This window comes from Haliotis asinina, chromosome 14 (assembly GCF_037392515.1).
Source record: "Haliotis asinina isolate JCU_RB_2024 chromosome 14, JCU_Hal_asi_v2, whole genome shotgun sequence".
Lineage (NCBI taxonomy): Eukaryota > Metazoa > Mollusca > Gastropoda > Lepetellida > Haliotidae > Haliotis > Haliotis asinina.
This window is the reverse complement of record NC_090293.1, coordinates 25,369,621-25,390,673: the sequence shown is the minus strand read 5'-3', so window position 1 is coordinate 25,390,673 and position 21,053 is coordinate 25,369,621. Positions and strand designations below refer to the sequence as shown.

The 21,053-nt window shown below is 38.3% G+C and overlaps 2 protein-coding genes across 4 annotated transcripts; one reads left to right on the top strand and one right to left on the bottom strand.

The window, feature by feature from the left end:
* Positions 1-3,419: 3,419 nt before the first annotated feature.
* On the bottom strand, positions 3,420-12,291 carry LOC137260596 (thymidylate synthase-like). 3 transcript variants are annotated; one of them, XM_067798189.1, is made up of 8 exons: positions 12,123-12,291; positions 10,411-10,541; positions 8,920-9,096; positions 7,947-8,117; positions 6,283-6,383; positions 5,373-5,447; positions 4,640-4,711; positions 3,420-4,345 (listed from the first exon to the last, which is right to left on the bottom strand). In XM_067798189.1, exons 1-8 carry the CDS (start codon positions 12,218-12,220, stop codon positions 4,208-4,210), a joined length of 963 nt encoding a protein of 320 aa, XP_067654290.1. In that variant the 5' UTR covers positions 12,221-12,291; the 3' UTR covers positions 3,420-4,207. The 3 variants fall into 3 exon arrangements, with proteins under 3 accessions (XP_067654290.1, XP_067654291.1, XP_067654289.1); XM_067798190.1 differs by lacking the exon at positions 12,123-12,291 and adding an exon at positions 11,280-11,470; XM_067798188.1 differs by lacking the exon at positions 12,123-12,291 and adding an exon at positions 10,910-11,057.
* Positions 12,292-12,511: 220 nt separating this feature from the next.
* LOC137260597 (small ribosomal subunit protein uS9) lies at positions 12,512-19,115 on the top strand. Its single transcript, XM_067798191.1, has 6 exons — positions 12,512-12,566; positions 12,672-12,723; positions 16,099-16,200; positions 16,692-16,788; positions 17,937-17,984; positions 18,935-19,115. The coding sequence occupies exons 1-6, from the start codon at positions 12,544-12,546 to the stop codon at positions 19,078-19,080; spliced, it is 468 nt and encodes a 155-aa protein (XP_067654292.1). The 5' UTR covers positions 12,512-12,543; the 3' UTR covers positions 19,081-19,115.
* The last annotated feature ends 1,938 nt before the right edge of the window (positions 19,116-21,053 follow it).

Genomic DNA, 21,053 nt, shown 5'->3' with positions numbered 1-21,053 from the left:
AAAGTCAGAGAAATACATAAAAATATTATCTCCCCTACCTACCAAATTATTTTTTAAATGAGAAACAAGAAATTCATTTAATGTTGCCCAACGACAGCTGGAGATTGCCTGACAATGTTTTCTTCCTCACTTGTGAATTCAGTAAATTTGTTGACACTGAAACTGCAGCAATCTTGACTTGACAGAAGTTGTACTCTTGCTTGGTCTGTCTTTGATGTGTATTTGTTAGGGTTTGCACGACAGTGTGACAAAAGATGGACAAATATGTTCTCTGACTAACAGGACCTAGATTTTCAAAGCTGTCTTAGCACTAAGATAGTCTTAATGTTAATGTGTGGCACTTATGACTATTGCGCAAAGAGCATAAAAAAATCTAGGCCCTGAACCTCAACTTTGAGGACAGCAAAACATACCTGTACATGAAAGATGTGTATTTTCATCACAAATGAACCTTCATGTAAACATACAAACATGAGGGCTTGGTATCAAACCACATATTTTGATGACTAGACATTATCATCTGTATAGTGTAATCTTCCGCAGCCATGACTTCACGTCATTCAAAGAACCTGAATTTTGTGCATGCATCTATACTTTAAAAGTTACTTAAGAACTAGCTTAATGGCAAGACATTAGATGTTTTGTTTAGCAAACAATCCAGTGAGCCCCCAGATTCAGCAGGTGCTTGGTTCAGGTTTCTTGCCCTGACAGTTCGTGTTTCATTTTGCAGTTTCATTTTGCAGCTGAACATTCCTTTATGAACATTTATACAATGTCTCCGACATCTGTCACAGCAGTCATGGTTGTAGCATTTTTTCATATTAGTTGTATTCACAGCTATATGAGGAGCAGTAGGGTAGCCTAGTGGTTAAATCATCACACCAAAGACCCATGTACTTTTTCCCACAAGGGTATAATGTGTGAAGCCCATTTCTAGTGTCCCCCCAGCATGATATTGCATGAGTCAAGCTACATTCACTCACAGGTGTTTTGAATGTGAAGAAATCTGCTTATTGTTCAAAACTTGATGAGAAGTTACTTTATTTTTGTTACTTAGGCTAGACCCATTTTAGTTCTTGTTTTACAGATTTGCCATCATGCTTCAAGAATAAGAAAACATTAAAAAATAATTTTCCCCACCAATAAAAATAACATCCTTATGGTTTTACTGGCCAAAATGTAAACTATTGTTTTTCCCCATATACACTTCGTAAATCACCAGAAGTAAAATACTTTTAATATTGAGAAAAAATATTACTTCAACTAGTGATTTTATTAATATATTTTCTCCCTGCATGCCTTTAGGTTTTCTAAGTTCAAAAATCTGTAAAACAGGAAAAAAAGGGCCTCATCAATGTTCATCAACAAGGCTTCTTGTTATGTACACTGTCCATGACAGTACAGAGGTGCCCTGTTTCTGTCTACTTTGTTAAAATCTTAGTTGTATCCAAGACTGAAGGAATGGAGAATTAGAGCTTGATATTTCTTGTCACCCTGTTGTTTACCAGATCTCGTCCAGGTTGGCGAATACTTACCTGAATATTTGCCTGTAAACCATGCTGCTTAGCAGTGGTACTGATCTTTCTTTCATATGGTTGTTCAGGGGATATTCAATTTATTGCAGGAATAAACATGAATTGTTGATACAAGCACCTGTTGTGTTGTGTTTTGAACATTATACTTCAAATGGTTGATAGTATGAACACACCCGTGAAGGTTCAGGGTAGAATAGGCCTTCAGCAACCCATGCCTGCCATAAGAGGTGACTATGCTTGTCGTAGGAGGCAACTAACAGGATCGGATGGTCAGACTTGCTGACTTTGTTGACACATGTCATCAGTTCCTAAGTGTGCAGAACGATGCTAATGCTGTTAATCACTGGATTGTCTGGCCCAGACTTGATCATTTACAGACTGCCATCATATAGCTGGAATATTGCTGAGTGCTGCGTAAAACTAAACTCACTCACTCACTGATAGCATGAACAATCCACACTTTCAGGATGTTGAGTTGACTGGTTTGGTACTCGTGCAATGCCGCACTACATTCCAGCTACATATATGACTGCAGTCTGTAAATAAAGTCAACAATCCAGTGATAAACAGAATAGGCATTGATCAGCAAAATATGTATACAATGACAGGTGTCAAACAAGCCACTCCATCTGATCCTGTTGGTTGCCTCTAAGACAAGTATTGGTAGCTGAAGACCCATTTCAAACCAGATCTTCACCGAAAACACACCATGACACTATATGCAAATGGTTGTTGCGGAATCTCCTTTCTGGATGTTGAGGGTGCAGCAACAGAATTAACAAAGCCATAACCGGCACGAAGACTCCTCAAATGTAATTATTAAATGGACACCATATCTTTTTACTGTCATGGTTTGTGATTAATGCAACACAATGCCTTTCAATTGTCGTTATGTAAAAGTTGTGTTTAGCAAAATCTTTTTGTCATCAATCACTGCTATTAGGTAGTTTTGATTATTTGACTCAATGAGAACAAATCTAAACAGCATTTTCTATCTTGGAACTGAGGAGGAGGTTGAGCTATCTGATTACCTGTACACACTACAGGTTTCCACAACACTTGCATCGCTCTCAGAAAGATAACCCATTTAACAAAACCTGCTGGGTCACGTGGAAAACTGCATGTGACATCATCACCCAACATCTGGAAGCAACAATGATTCGGCATGTCTTTGTTGACATCGAAAAATCAGCAAAATGATAAGTTTGTTACACACTTTATATGCAACTAACTGAAAAGTTACTGTTCGCTGCAGTGCATTTGCAAGTTACATAACGTGTCTGTAGTTTCATGGGCAAGCAAGAGTGAAGCTGACAACTTGTAATCACTCAGTAGTAATTGACCACAAGTTTTTTAAGAATGAATTTGATGTTCTGCTAAAAGCTAAGCACAAGTCTTTCATATGCAATAGTTAAAAGAGTAAAAAAACACCCCAGTTTATTTGTTCTGTAAATAGTGAAATTACGAAGAATATCTTGGTTCCAAATTGCTTTCCAAAGGCATAGAGTTTAGAATCCTACAAAAAATCCCTGCTCGTCTTAACAAAAAGGCTTTTTTTGGTCTGAAGAAGTACTCTTTAAAAGCCAAGCTGTGTTACTGCAGTCAGTAAATAATATGAACCAGACAAACCAGTGATTAATAGTATTAGTGACATTGTACATTACTTAGCATGAACACCTTAACCATTAACACACCTCATACAAGTTTGGGACCAATGCCTTTACACTGGCCCTCTTGACATGCACATGTGGGCATACAGTTAACTACAGTATGGTACCCAGTGCTACGAGCCATATCTGGTCATGCATTCTTGTAACCATGGTGACAAATGATTTGAACTGTCACCATGTACCAGTCTAACCCAAAGAAGGACAAACTAAATGATTTTTTCTCAGTATGTTTTGTGTTTAATAATGTACAAGTAATGGACACTCCAATGCACGGAATATCGCATAATGTCAAAGGTTGTGGTAAAAAATATGCAAATGGTAACTATCAAAACCAGTAACAGATATTACTAGGACAGTAGGCAAGAGCCCTGTTCAATATTAATGACAAGAATAACTTCGTCAAGGTTTGTCACTTTGTCGTCCTTTTCTGATCTGCTGGCATGTACCAGTGTTAGAATAAATGCAAAGAATAATTTTGTCAAAGCTAGTAACACATTATATTGGTCTGTTGGTAGGTAAAAGTTATAAAACACCAGTGGTAGAATAAATCTGGAGGATAACTTTGGCAAGGCTAGTAACACATTATATTGGTTTGTTGGTAGGTGAAAGTTACAAAACACCAATGGTAGAATATATGCAGAGGATAACTTTGGCAAATCCAGTAACACTATCTTGGTCTGTTGGTAGGTGAAAGTTATAAAACACCAGTGGTAGAATAAATGCAGAGGATAACGTTGTTAAAGCCAGTAACACAATACTGGTCCGTTGGTAGGCAAAACACATGTTTAGAATAAATGCATAGGATAGCTCTGTCAATGCAAGCAATATGGTTGCTTTTGTTGGTAGTTGCCAGTGGTTGAAATACTTTCTGCTACTGGTTCTTGTTGAACATCTTTTCTCACCTCTCCATCTGTTTTGGTCCCAGAACAGGAACAAGTATAAGTAATAAGGCACAAGAGGCAGGCATTCACATTGGAAGGACAGTGTCCCAGTGTCTGGCTATTATACAGCCATATCCATTTTGATTTTGGGGTGAGGGTTGTAGCCCACTATTTCAAAATCCTCCATTGTGAAATCATCAATATTTTCCACAGTTCTCTTCATCTTAAACTCTGGGAATGCTTTAGGTTCTCGCTTGATCTAAAAACAAAATAACTGAATATATTTATAAGAGCACAAGCAAAAAAATACTGCACATTACAAACTTGAGTATTTATCTGGCAGAGATTTTAATTCCCATCAATTTTAAGCTTCAAATAGTACTTTATTCAGAATAACAATACATCAACATACGGATCAATACATCAATGATCTGATCATTGCCAGATCTAATACAAGGAGTATATTGATGATTTTTGCATTGATTAAATTCTGAGAATCTTTAGATTTTCACAAAATCAAGACTAGAGTGACAGAAGTGACAGCACGTCCTACCTGTTCCTTTAGTGCTTCGATATGGTTGACATACACATGGGCATCTCCGATTGTGTGGATAAAATCTCCAGTCTAAACAACATATGATATGCCTGTTACAGAACAAATTGTCATACAGAAGAATGAGTGAGTGAGTGACTGAGTGTACATTACTCCGCGCTCAGCAATATTTCATCACTGTTGTAGCAGCAGTAAGGAATCGAGTCTGAACCAGACAATCCTCTGATCAACAATCTTTGCATAGATCTGCACAATTGGGATACTATGACGTGTCAACCAAGTCAACAAGCCTGACTACCTGAGCCCATTAATCGCCTCTTACGACAAGCATGGGTTGCTGAAGATCAATTCTAACCCTCATCTTCACATGTCTACAAAAGAGTGAAACGACAGCTTTTACTAACATTCAAGAATCACACAATACATAGCATATCAATGTCCTGAGAAATGTGGTCTACATCAAGCTGGAACACACTGGAAGAATAGTTTGTGTAATCATGCCAGCAGACGTTCAAACTTATCAATAATATATTTCCATCAATTTCATGTTTTAAAATAATTCAGGGTACATGTCCTTATGATGTTTTCCAGGCTTATTGCTGATTTTCAAACAGAAAGAAATCTTGAAAAATAGTCAACACTATATTTTTTTCTAAGACTTATTTTGGACTAAAAAGGCTCATCCGTGAAGCAAACGGCCATTGGATATTACATAAATCTACATAAGCCTCACCTTTAGCCCGGTGACGTGTGCAATCATGTATGTGAGAAGTGAGTAGCTGGCGATGTTGAAGGGAACACCCAGACCCTGGAACACCCAAAACCACCACTACAGTGAGCATTTTCACATCTATTTTCCTTACTTCCTTACACAGAAATATTAATCTGATTCAAGCTCATTAAGTGAGTTTCGTTTTATGTCGCCTCTAGCAACATTCCAGCAATATCATGACAGGACACACCAGAAATGGGTTTCACACATTGTACCAATGTCGGAAATTGAAGCCAGTTCTTCAGTGTGACGAGTAAATGCTTTAACCATTAGGCTACCCAACTGATCTTCAAATAGAGACATCCTGTGGTGTGACTCACGATTCTCAGAATTGATGATTGGTTCCATGCCAATGGGCAATCATTGAAAAGAAATTGGTTAGTGTCATTATTTAGATTTTCCTCTTCAGTTTGTAATTGCAGATAAGTATAAGGAAAAACCATTTGGTTCCCCTGCTTTTTGTGTTATATTCAAAAACTGAAAACTGCATTTGCAAATTAAACATCCAATGTAAAATGATGGCCCCTGCTACTTTAAAATGATGATTAAAATATTATGAACATAAACTTCCCAGAGTCTTCAAGAAATATTTTGTGATGACATTTCAGTAAGTTTTCAGACGCTGACAAAATCCTAGATATGTTCCATTGTGTTTCAACACTATTACAGAGGTTCTAAAACTGTTTGTGTTTATTTCAGTTCATAGGAACACCACAAATTAAAACCCATGACCATGGTCAGTGTTGACAATTCCAGAATCTTGTCACTGCAAATTTCAGATTCAGGTCACAGAATTTGGCCAGGCCTAATGAACTGTGGCACACAAGACAGGGAGCTACACTGTCCCGAAACACAAAGGGAGACAACTGACCATATCCGCTGATCTCTGGTATAGCTGACAGGACAGTTCCCCCTCCGCAACATAGAACTGTACAAGGCAGTGACATGGTGGCAACGCCATTTTCGTAAGATCTGAAACAAACATGGAAGCAGAAAGTAAGACTAATCTGTTTAACGCAGCTGTCATCAAACTTCCACATAATGGCATTTTGCATATGATCAAATCATAATACAGACATGACTCTAACTTTAACAATCAATGACACATGCATTCCCACTGAAATCACCATCAATAAATCCCAGAAAATGTAGGTTAGGGTATCTTGAACACTTTCTTAAGTAATAAGTTAGTTGCATGAGTAAGAGGAATATGAGTGAGTGAGTGAGTTAAACAACATTTTGCAATGCTCCTGCAATATCAGAACAAATGGACTAAAAATAGGCTTCACAAATGGTACCCACATGGGGAATCAAACTTGGGAGTTTGAGGTGACAGGCAAACACTAAAAGCTGTAACCATTAGACTACCTGACAGCCCATAGGCCAAGAGGAATGTAACTTCTAAGGTGACTGATTTCACTTTCAACAAGACAATTGTAAGTGGAGGTTTACCTTATTGCACTGAAAGTAATACTAAAAGATGTAACAAAATTTAACTAAACAAAATCAAACCAAGGTTTGAAACAAACGATGCTATCCAAGGAAGTAGGGTGTGACTGATCCTGTGTGTGGAACAGAGTCTCTGTTTAGTTTCATGCTGCATTTAGAAATATTCAGCAATATGACATCAGGGGGCACTAGAAATGGGCTTCATACATAGTAAAGATGAGGGGATTGAACCAGGGTCTTTGGCATGACAAGCAAACGCTTTAACCAATGGGTTACTCCACCGGCCCAAATATGCAATGATAATCATGGGTTGTTGAAGATCAGATCTAACCCGGATCTTCGCATGTTATTCAGTATCCCAACTATATGTCTGTCTGTTATACAACTGGCATGTGCAGGGGTTCAAAAATATGTTGAAAAGCTGCTTCCCACAGGGCAAGTGACTGCAAGAAAGTAAGCTGCCCTGACTAATTTTCCACTTGCCCTGATTTTGCATGATGTGAATGTTTACTGGACTATTTATCCAAGTGTAATAATTTCACTCTCTGCTAGCTCTACTTTATTATTAGTGCAAACTTTAATAGCTTCATTGAGAGCAGATATGAAACGAAATCTAAGATTATTTGCAGATTGAAACCATAAGTATAAATTACCCAGTAGTCCACAGACAAGTAAGATAACATTATTTGATTGCCCGAAATGAAAACTGATTTGTCCCGGGTGTCAGGTGATGGGATTTTTTAACCCCTGCATGTGACCAGATAATACAAAGATTCATAGTCAGCTTGGATACCATGGATACTTGGATAGTACTGTTGCTTAATTAAGGTAAACCTTCACAACACTGTTGCGTAACAGTTCTCCCAAGGTATGACAGCATATTTGACATGATACATAACTGTATGAAGTTGTGTTTGTTCACTGCTGAACGATAGTATTGTTCTCTTTCCAATTTGGCTGCAAAGGCCATTAAGTTTGGATTCCTAGAAAATCCCAAAGAAACCAAAGGCAATCTGTACTAAAACATCAACAAAACATTACTATGATCCCCGAAAATAAAGTCGTGACAGGAAGGAGTGTACACACCAGTCGGGTTCCAAGCACACATGATTATCCGCCGATCATATGGACGATTCTTGATCTTGTCAATGACATCAGCCAGCTGGTCCACACCCTGCCCAGTGTAGTCTGTGTGCATATCCTTGTATTCGGCACCAAAGTGGCGCCACTGGAACCCATACACTGGTCCAAGATCTCCTGCAAGAGAGTAGATCAGTCAGTGTTTTCCGCAACACACGATAAACTGTCTCCTACCCATGAATGTCTGGGTTAGAATTGGTGTTCAGCAACCAATGCTTGTCTTAAGAGATGACTAACACTAAGACGATCAAGTAATCAGGCTCACTGTAGGTTGACAGGTCATCATATCCCAGCTGCGAAGATCAATGGGCATGCTGTTAATCACTGGATTTTCTGGTCCAGACTATTCTCCAAACAGAGATCCCAACCCCAAATTGGTGCAATAGGAATCTGGCCTCCCTAAGAAGAATTTTCAAAACAAATCAATCCCTGTATGTCATTGAACTTAAGGAAAGAAACTTTTCAATGCCATTAAACATACAGATTCTTATACAACTGAAATCGGTCTGCAAAACTCAGCAGCAGTGTTTGAAAATGTTAAGTGAATGAAACAAACAGTGCATGTAATTTATCAGGCAGACTACTCTACTTCCAGAGTACTTTCTATCTTAAACAATTAGAGAACTTCTGTAAGTACAGTGTTATATTTACTTAATTATTATTTAGGTTCAAAGATAATCCTAGCCCTCCAGTAAGTAAGACAATCCATATCTTTGTTATATTTTGAAAAACATATCAGAGTGTAGTCGGCTTTGACAGTATGGAGGAATCGACATGCATTTTGAGGGGATGGGAGAGGGGTGATTCTGATAAATTCAGGAGGGTTGGGTTCTCTGTTTACAGACTGCCTCCATATAGCTGGAATACTGCTGGTCAGATCAGCCAAAAGTGGCAGTGTCTATTGGAATATGCTGTGTACCTTCTTCTCTGTGTGTTAGCCCAAGATTGTCCAGAAAACTCCGGGAACCGTTGGCTTTCCAGATGTTAACATTCTTCTCCTCGAGATCCTTGCCGTTGGTTGATCCTCGGATAAACCACAGAAGCTCCTCAGCAATACCCCGCCAGAAAACTCGCTTTGTAGTCAACAGAGGGAAACCTGAAATAGACAGCTGGTTGTTTACTTGAAGCCAAATATTTACTATCAAATTCTTGAAAGCTAAATACAATCAATTTATCTTTGCCTTGGTAAAAGGACATGATTTTCTCTTATTACAGATGTGCTTTGATTCACAACCACTTTGCAAGTACATATGATAAAACAACATAAAATGAGTGAGTTGGGTTTTACCCCACAGAAATGGTTGTGGATCATGAGTAAGTGAGCTTCGTTTTACGCTGCCTGTAGCAATATTTCACAATGCTCCTAGCAATATTTCAACAATATCACACCAGGGAACACAAGAAATGGGCTTCACACACTGTACCCATGTGGTCAGGTCTTTGGCACGACAAGCAAACGCTTTAACCACTGGGCTACTCCACCAGCCCAAATATGCAATGACAGTCATGGGTTGTTGAAGACCAGATCTAACCCAGATCTTCGTAGGTCATTCAGTGTCCCAACTATGTGTTGCCATCTCTTATACAACTGGCTTGTGAGCAGACAATACAATGGTTCATAGTCTACTTGGATACTAGGACAAGTATCCGCAAAATCAGCAAGCCTATCCACCTGATTACACTAGCAGGGTTTTACCTCGACTCACAAACATTGGGTCTTGGGGCCCACAATTATTAGTTTTAAGGGCCCGTGATGACAATGTGAGGGTCCTGTAAAGTAACATTGCAGAGAACTGTACATTTTGATAACTTATTCAGAGCTTGGAATTAACCATTGATCATGTGGACTGATGGATGAAATGATACACACAACTGCTCTGAAAGAACATCCAAACAGTACTCCATTCCCTATATTTGTATGTACTGGACACACATACGCACATCAAGCAAATCCCTTTATTATTAGCCCATAGAACATACAGCGCTGTAGTATTTTTACGGCCATACTGCATTAGTGTAATACCACACGACATTTGACATCATAATGGTTTACAGGTTTACAGTCATACCATCACAATGCTAATACTTCTGTCACAATAGGCCTTGTTTGACTCATGGAAAGCTGGGTGACATCACACTTTAGACAGTTTCTATCAATTTCTTTTGGAGAGTAATACACAGAATAAGCTTGCTTCTGTGAAATACCATTTTTATGAAACTAATGAACAATTTAGTATCAAACGAGTGAAAGCTCATGCACTCTTCATAAAAATGGTGTTACGTGGAAGTTTGTTCAGTATCCTCTATGGAGTATTTCTTTCTGCTTTATGATGAGCATGTGTAACCGATTAACACGTTTCCACTGATAACATTGTTTCATAAGTGCTGATGAACCAGACACTTTACTTACTGTCACGTAGACTGTATCTCATCTGCATGCCAAATATTGACAGTGTGTCTGTTCCTGTACGGTTCTCTCGCCGCACCCCTCGTGAGATGATTTCCTCAATAGCATCCAAGTACTGTCTCTCGTCATGTTTCCTGAACAAAAAATTGGATAACTGAAAACACAGGGAGGGAAATTGAATAAAATGACACTGTCTGTTAAACACAGAAGTCTCAGTCTCTGTACAAAAAATGTCATTTCTCCACATGGGCATATCAATATAACAGGATAATGCTAGATGTATTAAGTCTCAAAAAACCCATGTGCATTTCTCAAGATAGGGTAATACACATGAGAAGATATGGGCTAGAATTGATCTTCAGCAACCCATGTTTAGCCTAAAAGGCAACCAAGGGGGATCAGATGCTCATCCATAAAGTTTGTTTCTAAAGACTTGCATTCTTATTTAGAGTAGAGGAATACATTTTAGTGAATGACAGTGCAATAGATGTTCTTAGCTTACCTTCCTTTGGTTGACATGGTTGAAGTTACTTTTTGCAATCCCATTTGCCTCTTAGGTTCAATAATCCATGATCTCTTGGTGCTACAACTGTAACCACTAGACGTCCAGTTTCTCGCAAACCTAGCACTATACCCAAGAATGGTCTGTTTCATCCCCTGGTCAGATCATGCAATCTATCCATTGGCTTTGTTGCTTTGTCACCTGATTATTAATCAGTGAAGCATGCCAATAGGGGGTGTCCAAGCATTCCTAAACATCATGTTATTTGTGAATTGATGGTTTCAGTGCGATGAGTGAGTTAATACTTATGTAACTTTTCTCAGTATTCCGGAGAGTTAGTGACAACAGAAGTGGGCTCCACTGACTGTACCTTTATTGAGTATAACATGCAGTAGAGGTGCTGTGTAGTCCATACTTATTGTATTAACCTGTGAATTATCACAGCAAACCAGATGATGACGACGTCTGGAGTGACACCTTGTGGGGCTTATGACAAGCAGGTGTATATAACATCGTAGCAAGACTGACGCCGATTTATTGAGATGTAAATACAGTGCCTCCGAGTTACGTCCCTTGAATTTTAATCCCGCAAACACAGGCTGAAAGTCGGTAACTATTGACGCATTTTACGACGCTTCTACAAATTCCTTTTTCCTTTCAGAAGAGTTGAGCCAGACATGACAGCAAACGTAAGCAATCGCTTTGCCTATGGCAAGAACTGCATTTGGACAACGTGAATAATATGCTTAATCTGGAGATGTATAGACTTCACCGTGAGCACCTTAAATTTGTGGTCCTTTCCGGCTTTGGGTCAGTATGTGTGCTGTCCGAAAAAGCGCGCCCGTTAAATGCCCTGTCGTACCAATATCTGTTAACACTCACAGAAATGTGGGACCATTCCATCATGTTTATTCATGGCCCATAAATGACTGCCTCAAATGATTGCAATAAATGAAAATCTCAAAATGATAAATATTGTACGCAAAAACATATAATATATATAACGATGCTACATTTGCATGGCACGAACAGAGACCCGGTCTCTGAGACAAATAACTGATGACACAGTTAAAATAATTTCACTATTCATGTTCATTCAAATCCATGCGTGTCATTGATGATATGGGTCCGGTCAGAATCCTGTTTCACCCCGAATTCCTGTATTCTAGAAAGGTTTCAAAAAGAAAAAGAGCAATAAAACATAAAGACTCACGTTGCTATTCCGTTTGTAAAAGAAACGCTTTCCGTTTCTGTTTGACCATTGCACTGTGCCGGTAAACTACCGTTCATCACTTCAACTTGGGCCATCATGAAGTCAACAACTGAAGATATTCCGCCAAAAGTTTCAATTTTCCCGCGTACCCTCGAAGCAGTCGTTCTGCTGCAACAACAATCGTTCTGTCATTCCTGCCAGGAGTTGTGATAGGAATCAGAATCTTTGTCACTTTGTCAAGGTAATAGTCATCTATACATATTTAGTTTGGAATACGTGGAACAGGTGGGTTGCACATGTTCCTTGAAGCGACTTATATCTATGAAGATATACTAAATAATACAATAACTCTCATAAGGTAGAGAGTAGGGGCCCCTGTAGCGGAAATAGTTTGCCCTTCTGACTTCCTTTCTTTTCCAACATGGCTGGGGAACGTGACGAGAAGTGAGGGACTCTCAATTTCTTTGCAATATTGTTCTAAACACACATTCACTTATTTTGTTTATGCAAACAATAAATCGTTGCTGACCTCAATATTCTATTTCACAGGACTACACAGTCGAAAGGACCCCTACAATCTGTCCAAGTATTTGGACGCAAGGTGCGTGGTTAACAGTCAGATTTTTGCACACTTTATCAAATTCGCTTTTCAATATTAGGGCTTCACAACACCTGCCTGCAGGGGTGATGCACAGATTCATGGGATCCGTCACGTGGCATGTTAATATGTGACAGTCGTCAACTCTGATTGCCTTAAACGTGCGTCGTGAAGTGACGTTTGCATTGAATACTTGCTTGCCATGTAAGAAGTCAATGACAATGAACCCATACAGAAATGTGTACAAAATTGTAGCTTTGCTACTAAGTTGATCAAACAGATTCTACAGATATGTATCCCAGGTACGTTTCTGGCAGGTTTGATAAAGAAAACAACTTAATACAGAATATAACTGTCCTTGGATACTTTCCTGTATCCTGTATTTATATGTTTTCAGAAACATATACCTGGGGTACACGTCTGTATGTTAGTTAGTTTATTTATTTCAATACTGAAAGGCCTCAGGCCTATAGTATAAAACTCACATCATACTACTCATGATATAAAGTAGTATAATATCATGGAGTCATATCATACCATATAATGCTGTATCACGTCATATTAGATCATATGATATCAGATGGTACCATGTCATGTCATGTCGTATCATATATGTTCTCACATCGGAAATAGTATCATACCATATCATAATACATCATATCATCGTCTCACGTCATATCCTATATATCATATGTCAAAGATCAGCTTGTACATCATATATAATGGCATATCAAATCATATACATGACATTTTAGCAAATGTAATATAGTATCATGCTAAATCACTCACTTCTCGATATCACACATATCTTTATATCATTTGTAGGGCGCACTCCATATACATATCATTTATAGAAGAATTGTCTGGATAGCATAGCTTTGTGAATAAAAATTGCAATATTTTGGATTACCTTTTCATTTGAACACGTCAACAGTGAAGAGAATTTGGCAATCGATGGATGTACAAAATAGTATTCTTTCATATATTTTCTACGTAGTGTATCAAATGCTGGACAGACAAGAAGGAAATGATATTCGTCTTCTATTGCATTGTTAGTGCAACATTTACATAGTCTATCTTCTCTTTTTATATTCATAAATCTCCCCTTTTCAATCAATAAATCATGGGATGAGCAACGAAAACGTGATAATGCTGTTCTGAATTTCTTAACATTTACACATGATAGATAACCTTCAGTATAAATGTGGGTTTTTAGTGTTGAGTAATACTTACACTTTGTTGATAATGAAACAATTCCCAACCACTTTTGTTGATATATGTCTTTTAATCTTTGTGTGAATGTATTTAAAAACAGTGATGGGGCGAACACTTTTTGATCATACCATAGGTTATGGAATCCAGTTGAGAAGAGTAGGTTTTTTACTTCTGATACCCAGTTCTGCTTACCGTTTTCATGCAACAATAACATCATTTCATAACATTTTTTGGGTAAACGGTGTGATGACATGTTTAATAACTTTATCCAATATTTGATCACTCTAGTTTGCTGGAATATGTGGAGGGGAAACCTGCCACATTCTCCATATACCATAACGTCTGGTGTGCTCATCTTTACTCCGAGAAATGTTTTACAAGCAAATAGGTGAACTTTTTCTATACAATCAAAGTATTTCAAGCCCCAAATTTCGGCACCATAAAGTAAAATCGGACTGATTTTGGTGTCAAATATTCTAAAAAAGGATGCTAGATTTATATCTCCTAATACTCTCAGGTTTCTTAATATACCGATTAGAGCCTTACGTGCTTGCACAGATGCGTATTTTGTGTGTGTCGACCATGACAGAATGTTTGTAAAATATACTCCAAGGTATTTGTATGATGTAGTTCTTTCTACGACATTACCCTTATAATACCATATTTCCTTTTTCGATAGTTTACCTCCTTTCTTGAATGCAATTATTTTTGTTTTATTCATGTTTACACTTAGACAATAATTTTGGCAATAGGTTTCTAATTCGTTTATCTGCTTCTGTAGGCCGTTTATAGTGCTAGAAATGAGAACAATGTCATCTGCAAATAATAAGAGGAAAAGATAGAGGACTACACGTCTGTAGTGCTGTCATGCTGTCATAAATAAGTGCTTGCTCATCATGTCCTCATGGTTCATCTTAGGTAGTCATTGTCATTAACCATTTTTGAGAAAAAAAAAACTTGATGTAATAATTATGCAGTCCATTCTAATTGCAATAGAGCTTTGCATAGCTGACCCATAAACACAACTAATCTAAATGAAAGTCATAGATTTTTGTGTTACCTACCTTAAACCTAAAAATGGAAGAGGTAACCTAGGCCTGCATTGGATATTCAGCATGACAACTGATGGTAATTTCATAAGCTCACCCAGATCTGTGAACTGTATATTCCTGCAAGTTGAAGCACAGTTAGCTGCAGACTGATACTACTCTCTGATGCATCAGTACCTCGCTGTTGCATTATAATAATTTCCCTAATCCTTATGTTTACCTTTAATCTATCAATTTCAGCAGGGAAATACCTACCAAACTATTGACTGGTATGTGGAATGGTCATTGGTATGCCAGTACAGTTTAAGTAAACTTATCCTCGGTGCTTTTTGTTACACTCCACCACTGAGTCTAATGAAACATTATGATACTTGAGAGGTCACGTCAGGTAACCTTTGATATTGACCAATCAGAACACAGTTTACAAATCACGAAAGTGGACATTCACACATACCTTTTGAACTTTTTCATCTCGAAAATGTTCGTACCCAAACGATTCTGAATGCTGTTTAGTGTACGATCCCTCCCGGGTAATGCACACAGCACACTTTACAACCATGACAACGGTGAGTAAACTTTCCCTGAAAATAGTGTTTTTGGCAATGTTGAAGGATGTCATCTGGCTGAAATATTGGCTAATGGTTACCATGTCAACAGAACCCCAAAAGCGTATATACAGCTGGTCAAATAACTATGTTATATGCAGATTTTTGTTTGTGGAGAGATCTGTGTCAGTAACCTGAATATTTTGAAAGTCCCTCTGATCCCTAAATAGTAGCTGTTGTTTCATTGGTTAAATCTATTTAACCGTCTCGCATTTGATTGGACGGTTATTATAAGTAGCTCAAAGGTTACCTGATGCAACCTTCTACTAGGTTTTGTTAGACTCAGTGGTGGAGTGTAATGAAATACACTGAGACAATGTTTATTTAGACTGTATGCCAGTAATAAGCTTGCATAAGTTTGATAATCAAGCACATTAGTGTTAAAGAAAAGCATTTTATTAATTAAAATAATTTGCCTTAGTTTATCAAAAACAAAAATAGGAAGGAAATTTAGTGTTCATGTGCACAATGTAAACGTTATTATTATTGTTGATTTTCCTGTGTTGTAGAAAACTGCCACAGCTGTTGCTCATTGCAAGCGTGGAAATGGCCTGATCAAGGTGAATGGTCGTCCCCTGGAACAGCTCGAGCCACAGATCTTGAGGGCTAAGGTGAGTTATAATTCTTGAAGAAAATCAGTTAACTCAGAATTTCATTGGCCTGTTTAAAATATATAAATTTAAAGACTACCACTAATGTAAGCTCTTGTGTAGAATCAGTAGTTCATTCTCATCTGAATTAGCTAGTAATTGGCTCTTTTTAAGGAAGTGACTTGGTTCTGTTGCCTTGATGTGTATGTCATCAGAATTAAGTCACCTGTGGAGATCCAGGTTAGAATAGGTCTTCTGCAAACCATACTTGTCATTTGAGGCAACTAACGAGATAGGATGATCAGGCTCACTGAACTGCAGACAAGTTATCTTATCCCGTTTGCATAGATTGAAGCTCAAGCTATTGATCACTGGATTGGCTTGTCCAGACTCAATTATTTACAGACTACCACCATATAGCCAGAATATTGCTGACTGCCTGTGGGTCAGTACGGAATTTATGGTCCATTTTGACAACCATCAGATTAATTTAGAGTGTTTTTCATTTTCAGCTCCAAGAGCCTGTGCTGCTCCTCGGCAAGGAACGATTTGCCGGTGTTGATATCCGTGTTCGTGTCCGAGGTGGAGGTCATGTGGCACAGATCTATGGTAGGCATATCTACACTCACTGTCATCTTTGTGAGAAGTATAAATATGGTTTTAGATCAGTCCTCCAAAGTGGTTAAACGTTTGCTCGTCATGGCAAAACCTGGTTTCAATTCTCCACATGGATACAATGTGTGAAGCTCATTTCTTGTTTCCCCTGTTGGACATTACTGGAGTAAAAGCGGCATAAAACTAAACACAACTCTTATGTGTATTGCCATGTTATTACTGTAATATTGCTGGAAGTGGTGAAAAACGAGACACTTCCCATACCTGTGGACAAGGAAATCGATTTAGAGATGTCAACTCTCCTGAATTTATCAGAATCATCCCCCAAAGTGTCCATACTCATATTCCAACAAAGCCATCTTCATTCCGATCTTTTTTGTGTGTGTGTGTGTTTTTTTCAGACTGTGTCAAGGATATAGATAGTCTTACTGGTGGGCTAGGATTATCTTTGACTGTAAATAATGATAATTAAATAAATACAACACTATGTACAGGAGTTCTCAAATTGTTTGCACAAGAAAGTAATCTACACATTGAAGAGGCTGCCTGATAAATTATATGCAGTATATTTTATTCACTTAACATTCACAAAAACTGCTGCTGGGTTTCAGTTGTATAGGATTGCTATAGGTAATGGCATTTGGACCCATGCTTGCCATAAAAGGCGACTCAGCTTGTCGTAAGAGGCGACTAACGGGATCGGGTGGTCAGACTCGCTGACTTGGTTGGCACATGTCATCGGTTCCCAAATGCGCAGATTGATGCTCATGTTGTTGATCACTGGATTGTCTGGTCCAGACTCGATTATTTACAGACCGCCGCCATATAGCTGGAATATTGCTGAGTGCGGCGTAAAAGTAAACTCACTCACTCAAACTCACTCAATGGCATTTGGAAAGTTTCCTTGAGTGCAACGATTTATAGGGATCCCTAATTTGTTGTGAAAATACCAAATGTTTATGGGAGGTCAGATTCCTTACGCATCAATTGGAAGTTAGCATCTCTGTCTGTCCCTGCTGACCTTGACATGCTGGGCATAATTAATCTCGTCAATGTCAGAACATGTAGTTGTAAAGAGTTCTAGTTGACTGTTTCTCTGTCTTGTTATAATGTGTGATGAGATTGTTTACTCTTTTTGCTAGCCATCCGACAAGCCATCTCCAAGTCTCTTGTTGCATACTACCAGAAGTGTAAGTAGCTGCAGTTTCCATTATGTGGTGAAGTGATAGCTGTGAACTTAACATTTCATCATTCATGAATGAAATAGAATCCAACCATTCAATGTTGATTATTCCCAACATACTTATGTCATTCTGTACTCAGAGAGTATAAGTGTATAGTGTATCTCTAAGACATGTATAATGCATTTATGTCCTTGTTGAAAACACTAACATTGACGAACATGCTTACCACCTTCCAACTGAAGAAAAATGTCTTCCTCCACCAATCATAATTTAGTCCAATGGCATAGACAAGTTAGGGACTGTTTTTCACCCATAGTTTGCTTTTACTACCTTGCTTTTAATCTATGTCTGCTATCCATCAGTGGTAGTTTGTACTGTATTCTACCATTCATTGTACTAGTAATTTCTTTTGGGAAGCTACTCCAGACCATGCACTTCTATTAGCATCAGAATTGTACATGTTTTATGTTTTTATTAGTGCTTGGTAGTAGAAGCTGGTTCACTACTCCATATGAAATATATGTTACTGTCCTGTTACCGCAAAGAATTGATGCTAATGAAAATATACTGATAGAGATAAGTACATGAACATGTACACATGTTCCTCTATTTATTTCTAGATTTCCCTGTGAAGGTCCATGTTAGAATTGATTGTTTTTAAACCATGCTTGTCGTAAGAGACGACTTAATATGCTCGGGTGGTCAAGCCTGCTGACTTGGTTGACATGTCATTGTGTTCCAGTTGTTTATATCGAGAGTCAATTATTTACATACTGTTCCCATATAGCTGGAATAGTGCAGCGTAAAACTAATCATACTCACTCATTTACTACAGACATGGTACAGAACAAATGTGAAGAAACCAAGAAATACTATTTCTTAGGTTCATTTCCATCACTTATGTTTAAAATACTCTGCCAAGACGGCCATTAAGTTAGATAACTTTTGACTTTCAGATGTAGATGAAGCTTCAAAGAAGGAAATCAAGGACATCCTGATCCAGTACGACAGAACACTGCTTGTTGCTGACCCCAGGCGCTGCGAGCCCAAAAAGTTTGGTGGACCTGGTGCTCGTGCCAGATACCAGAAGTCCTACCGTTAAGTCTGTATCATGTGATAATAAACTCTGGGGACGTAGTCTGCTTCTTGTGCTCTTTTTGTCAATCAAGAATGGTGTGGACAAGCCTAAAGTTGAAATTTCTGATGTGGATGAATGAAAGTGGTTGTTGTAGTGGAAAATGATAAGAACCCAAAACATCATGCTCAGGTTTAATGTTTGTTCTTCCCAAACCATGCTATGTAAGAAGACAGTAATTTTCTTTTCTGGATTAGATTTGTCTTTATCAACCTGACAAATTGAATTTCTATTTGGAATCATTTATCTGTTGAAACGTTACACTGCAATCTCAAAAGTAAATCACTCAAGTTTGGTTTATGTAGCTTTTGGTTCCAACTCTTAACCAGCATTATATAATATCACCCTTTGGTTAGTAAGGGAAAATGTTTAACAGATGGCTAAGGTTGAATGTCAGTTCCCAGTTGACAAAGGAAAAATACTAGGGTTGAAACCGTTCAATTCATCAAAAATTTAATCTGACACCTTGGATTCAATTTTCAATAAACATTATCACTATTTTGACTCTAAAACTAAACTCAACAAAATAAAAACTTTACACTTGTTTCAAAGTCAATAATTTGAACATTTTGGAAAATGGGTTTGAAATAATGATTGTATTCACTCTTGTCATTAAAGATGCTGTAGCATACAGATCATGGTTGTCATGGAATTGGTTCCACCGGAAATGCGACTACAATGCCCATGATAAAAAACTGTGAGTCACAACTTAATGAAATCATGTCAATATCGGGTGTGTCCTCGGTGGGCGTTCACAACTGTGATATGTCTCCTCATGGATTGGATGATGCTTCTGAACACAGCTTTGGGAATGTGCTGCCATATTTGTACCAACATGGCACCAAGCTCCTGCAAGTTCTGTGGAGGGTTCCTTGCTTGAGCCACCTGCCTAACACATCCCACACATGCTCTGTGGGGTTGAGGTCGGGAGATCTTGAGGGTCACTCCATGATAGTGATGCCAGCGTTCCCCAGGAAATTCGTTGTAAACAATTTGCCAGTATGGCATTATCCTGTTGGAAAGTCAGACCTGGGCCATGAGCTGCTATGAATGGCAAAAGCTTTGGAACGAGTACCTGATCCCTGACAAACCGATTACGCAAATGATGTAAGACAATCTGTCGGTCTTCTGCGTGACATCACACGTGGTCGATCAGGACAGGGGCAGTCAGCTGTGGTTCCAATTTGATGGGCACATGTCTGGAGATTATGGATGGTCTGTCGACTGCATCCCACAATCCTCGCAACATCAGTGACGGACGTTCCTGTATTCAGCATGCCAATGACATGTTCACGCTGAATGTTTGACAGTCGCGGCATTGCAGATTAACGAATAATTAATCATAAAACCGTGTTTTTATGAGATGACACTCTGCTCTGCCACCATGAGATCAATTGCATGTGTATCAATAGGTCACATGACTTGTGGCACGTGGAAACGTTATTTTAGAGTGCAGTGCTCTCGCACATGCGACACAGGCCCAACCAGTAGAATGAATGTGTGACGTAATGCCCTTGACAATGCATGTAACCATAATCACAACAAGAACTCTTTCAAGAAAAGTTTCAAAACACTATTTGAAAACTAGTGAGTGTCAAGGTTTTAATTTTGCTGAGTTTATTTTAATTATTTCCATACCACCAGAATGTAATAAATGTTTTTACCCCCAACTTAGTTCCAAGCACTGAAATAAAGCAAAACATGATTGGTTGAGGCCAGGCTAACTGTCCAATGAAAATTGTACTTGGTAGACGTTGAGTGGATTTCACGCTGAAAAAGCCATCCCTGACACCTAAATGAAATTTATGTTTTTACTTTTATGAAGAAACAAATCGTGGTCTGAGTAAATCAATGCAGCTTTAAAATGTCCTATTGAAGAGAAATTGGTCATACTGCTTGAAAATGATGAGAATAGCGTTTGTTCCCACTTTTTTTTTGGT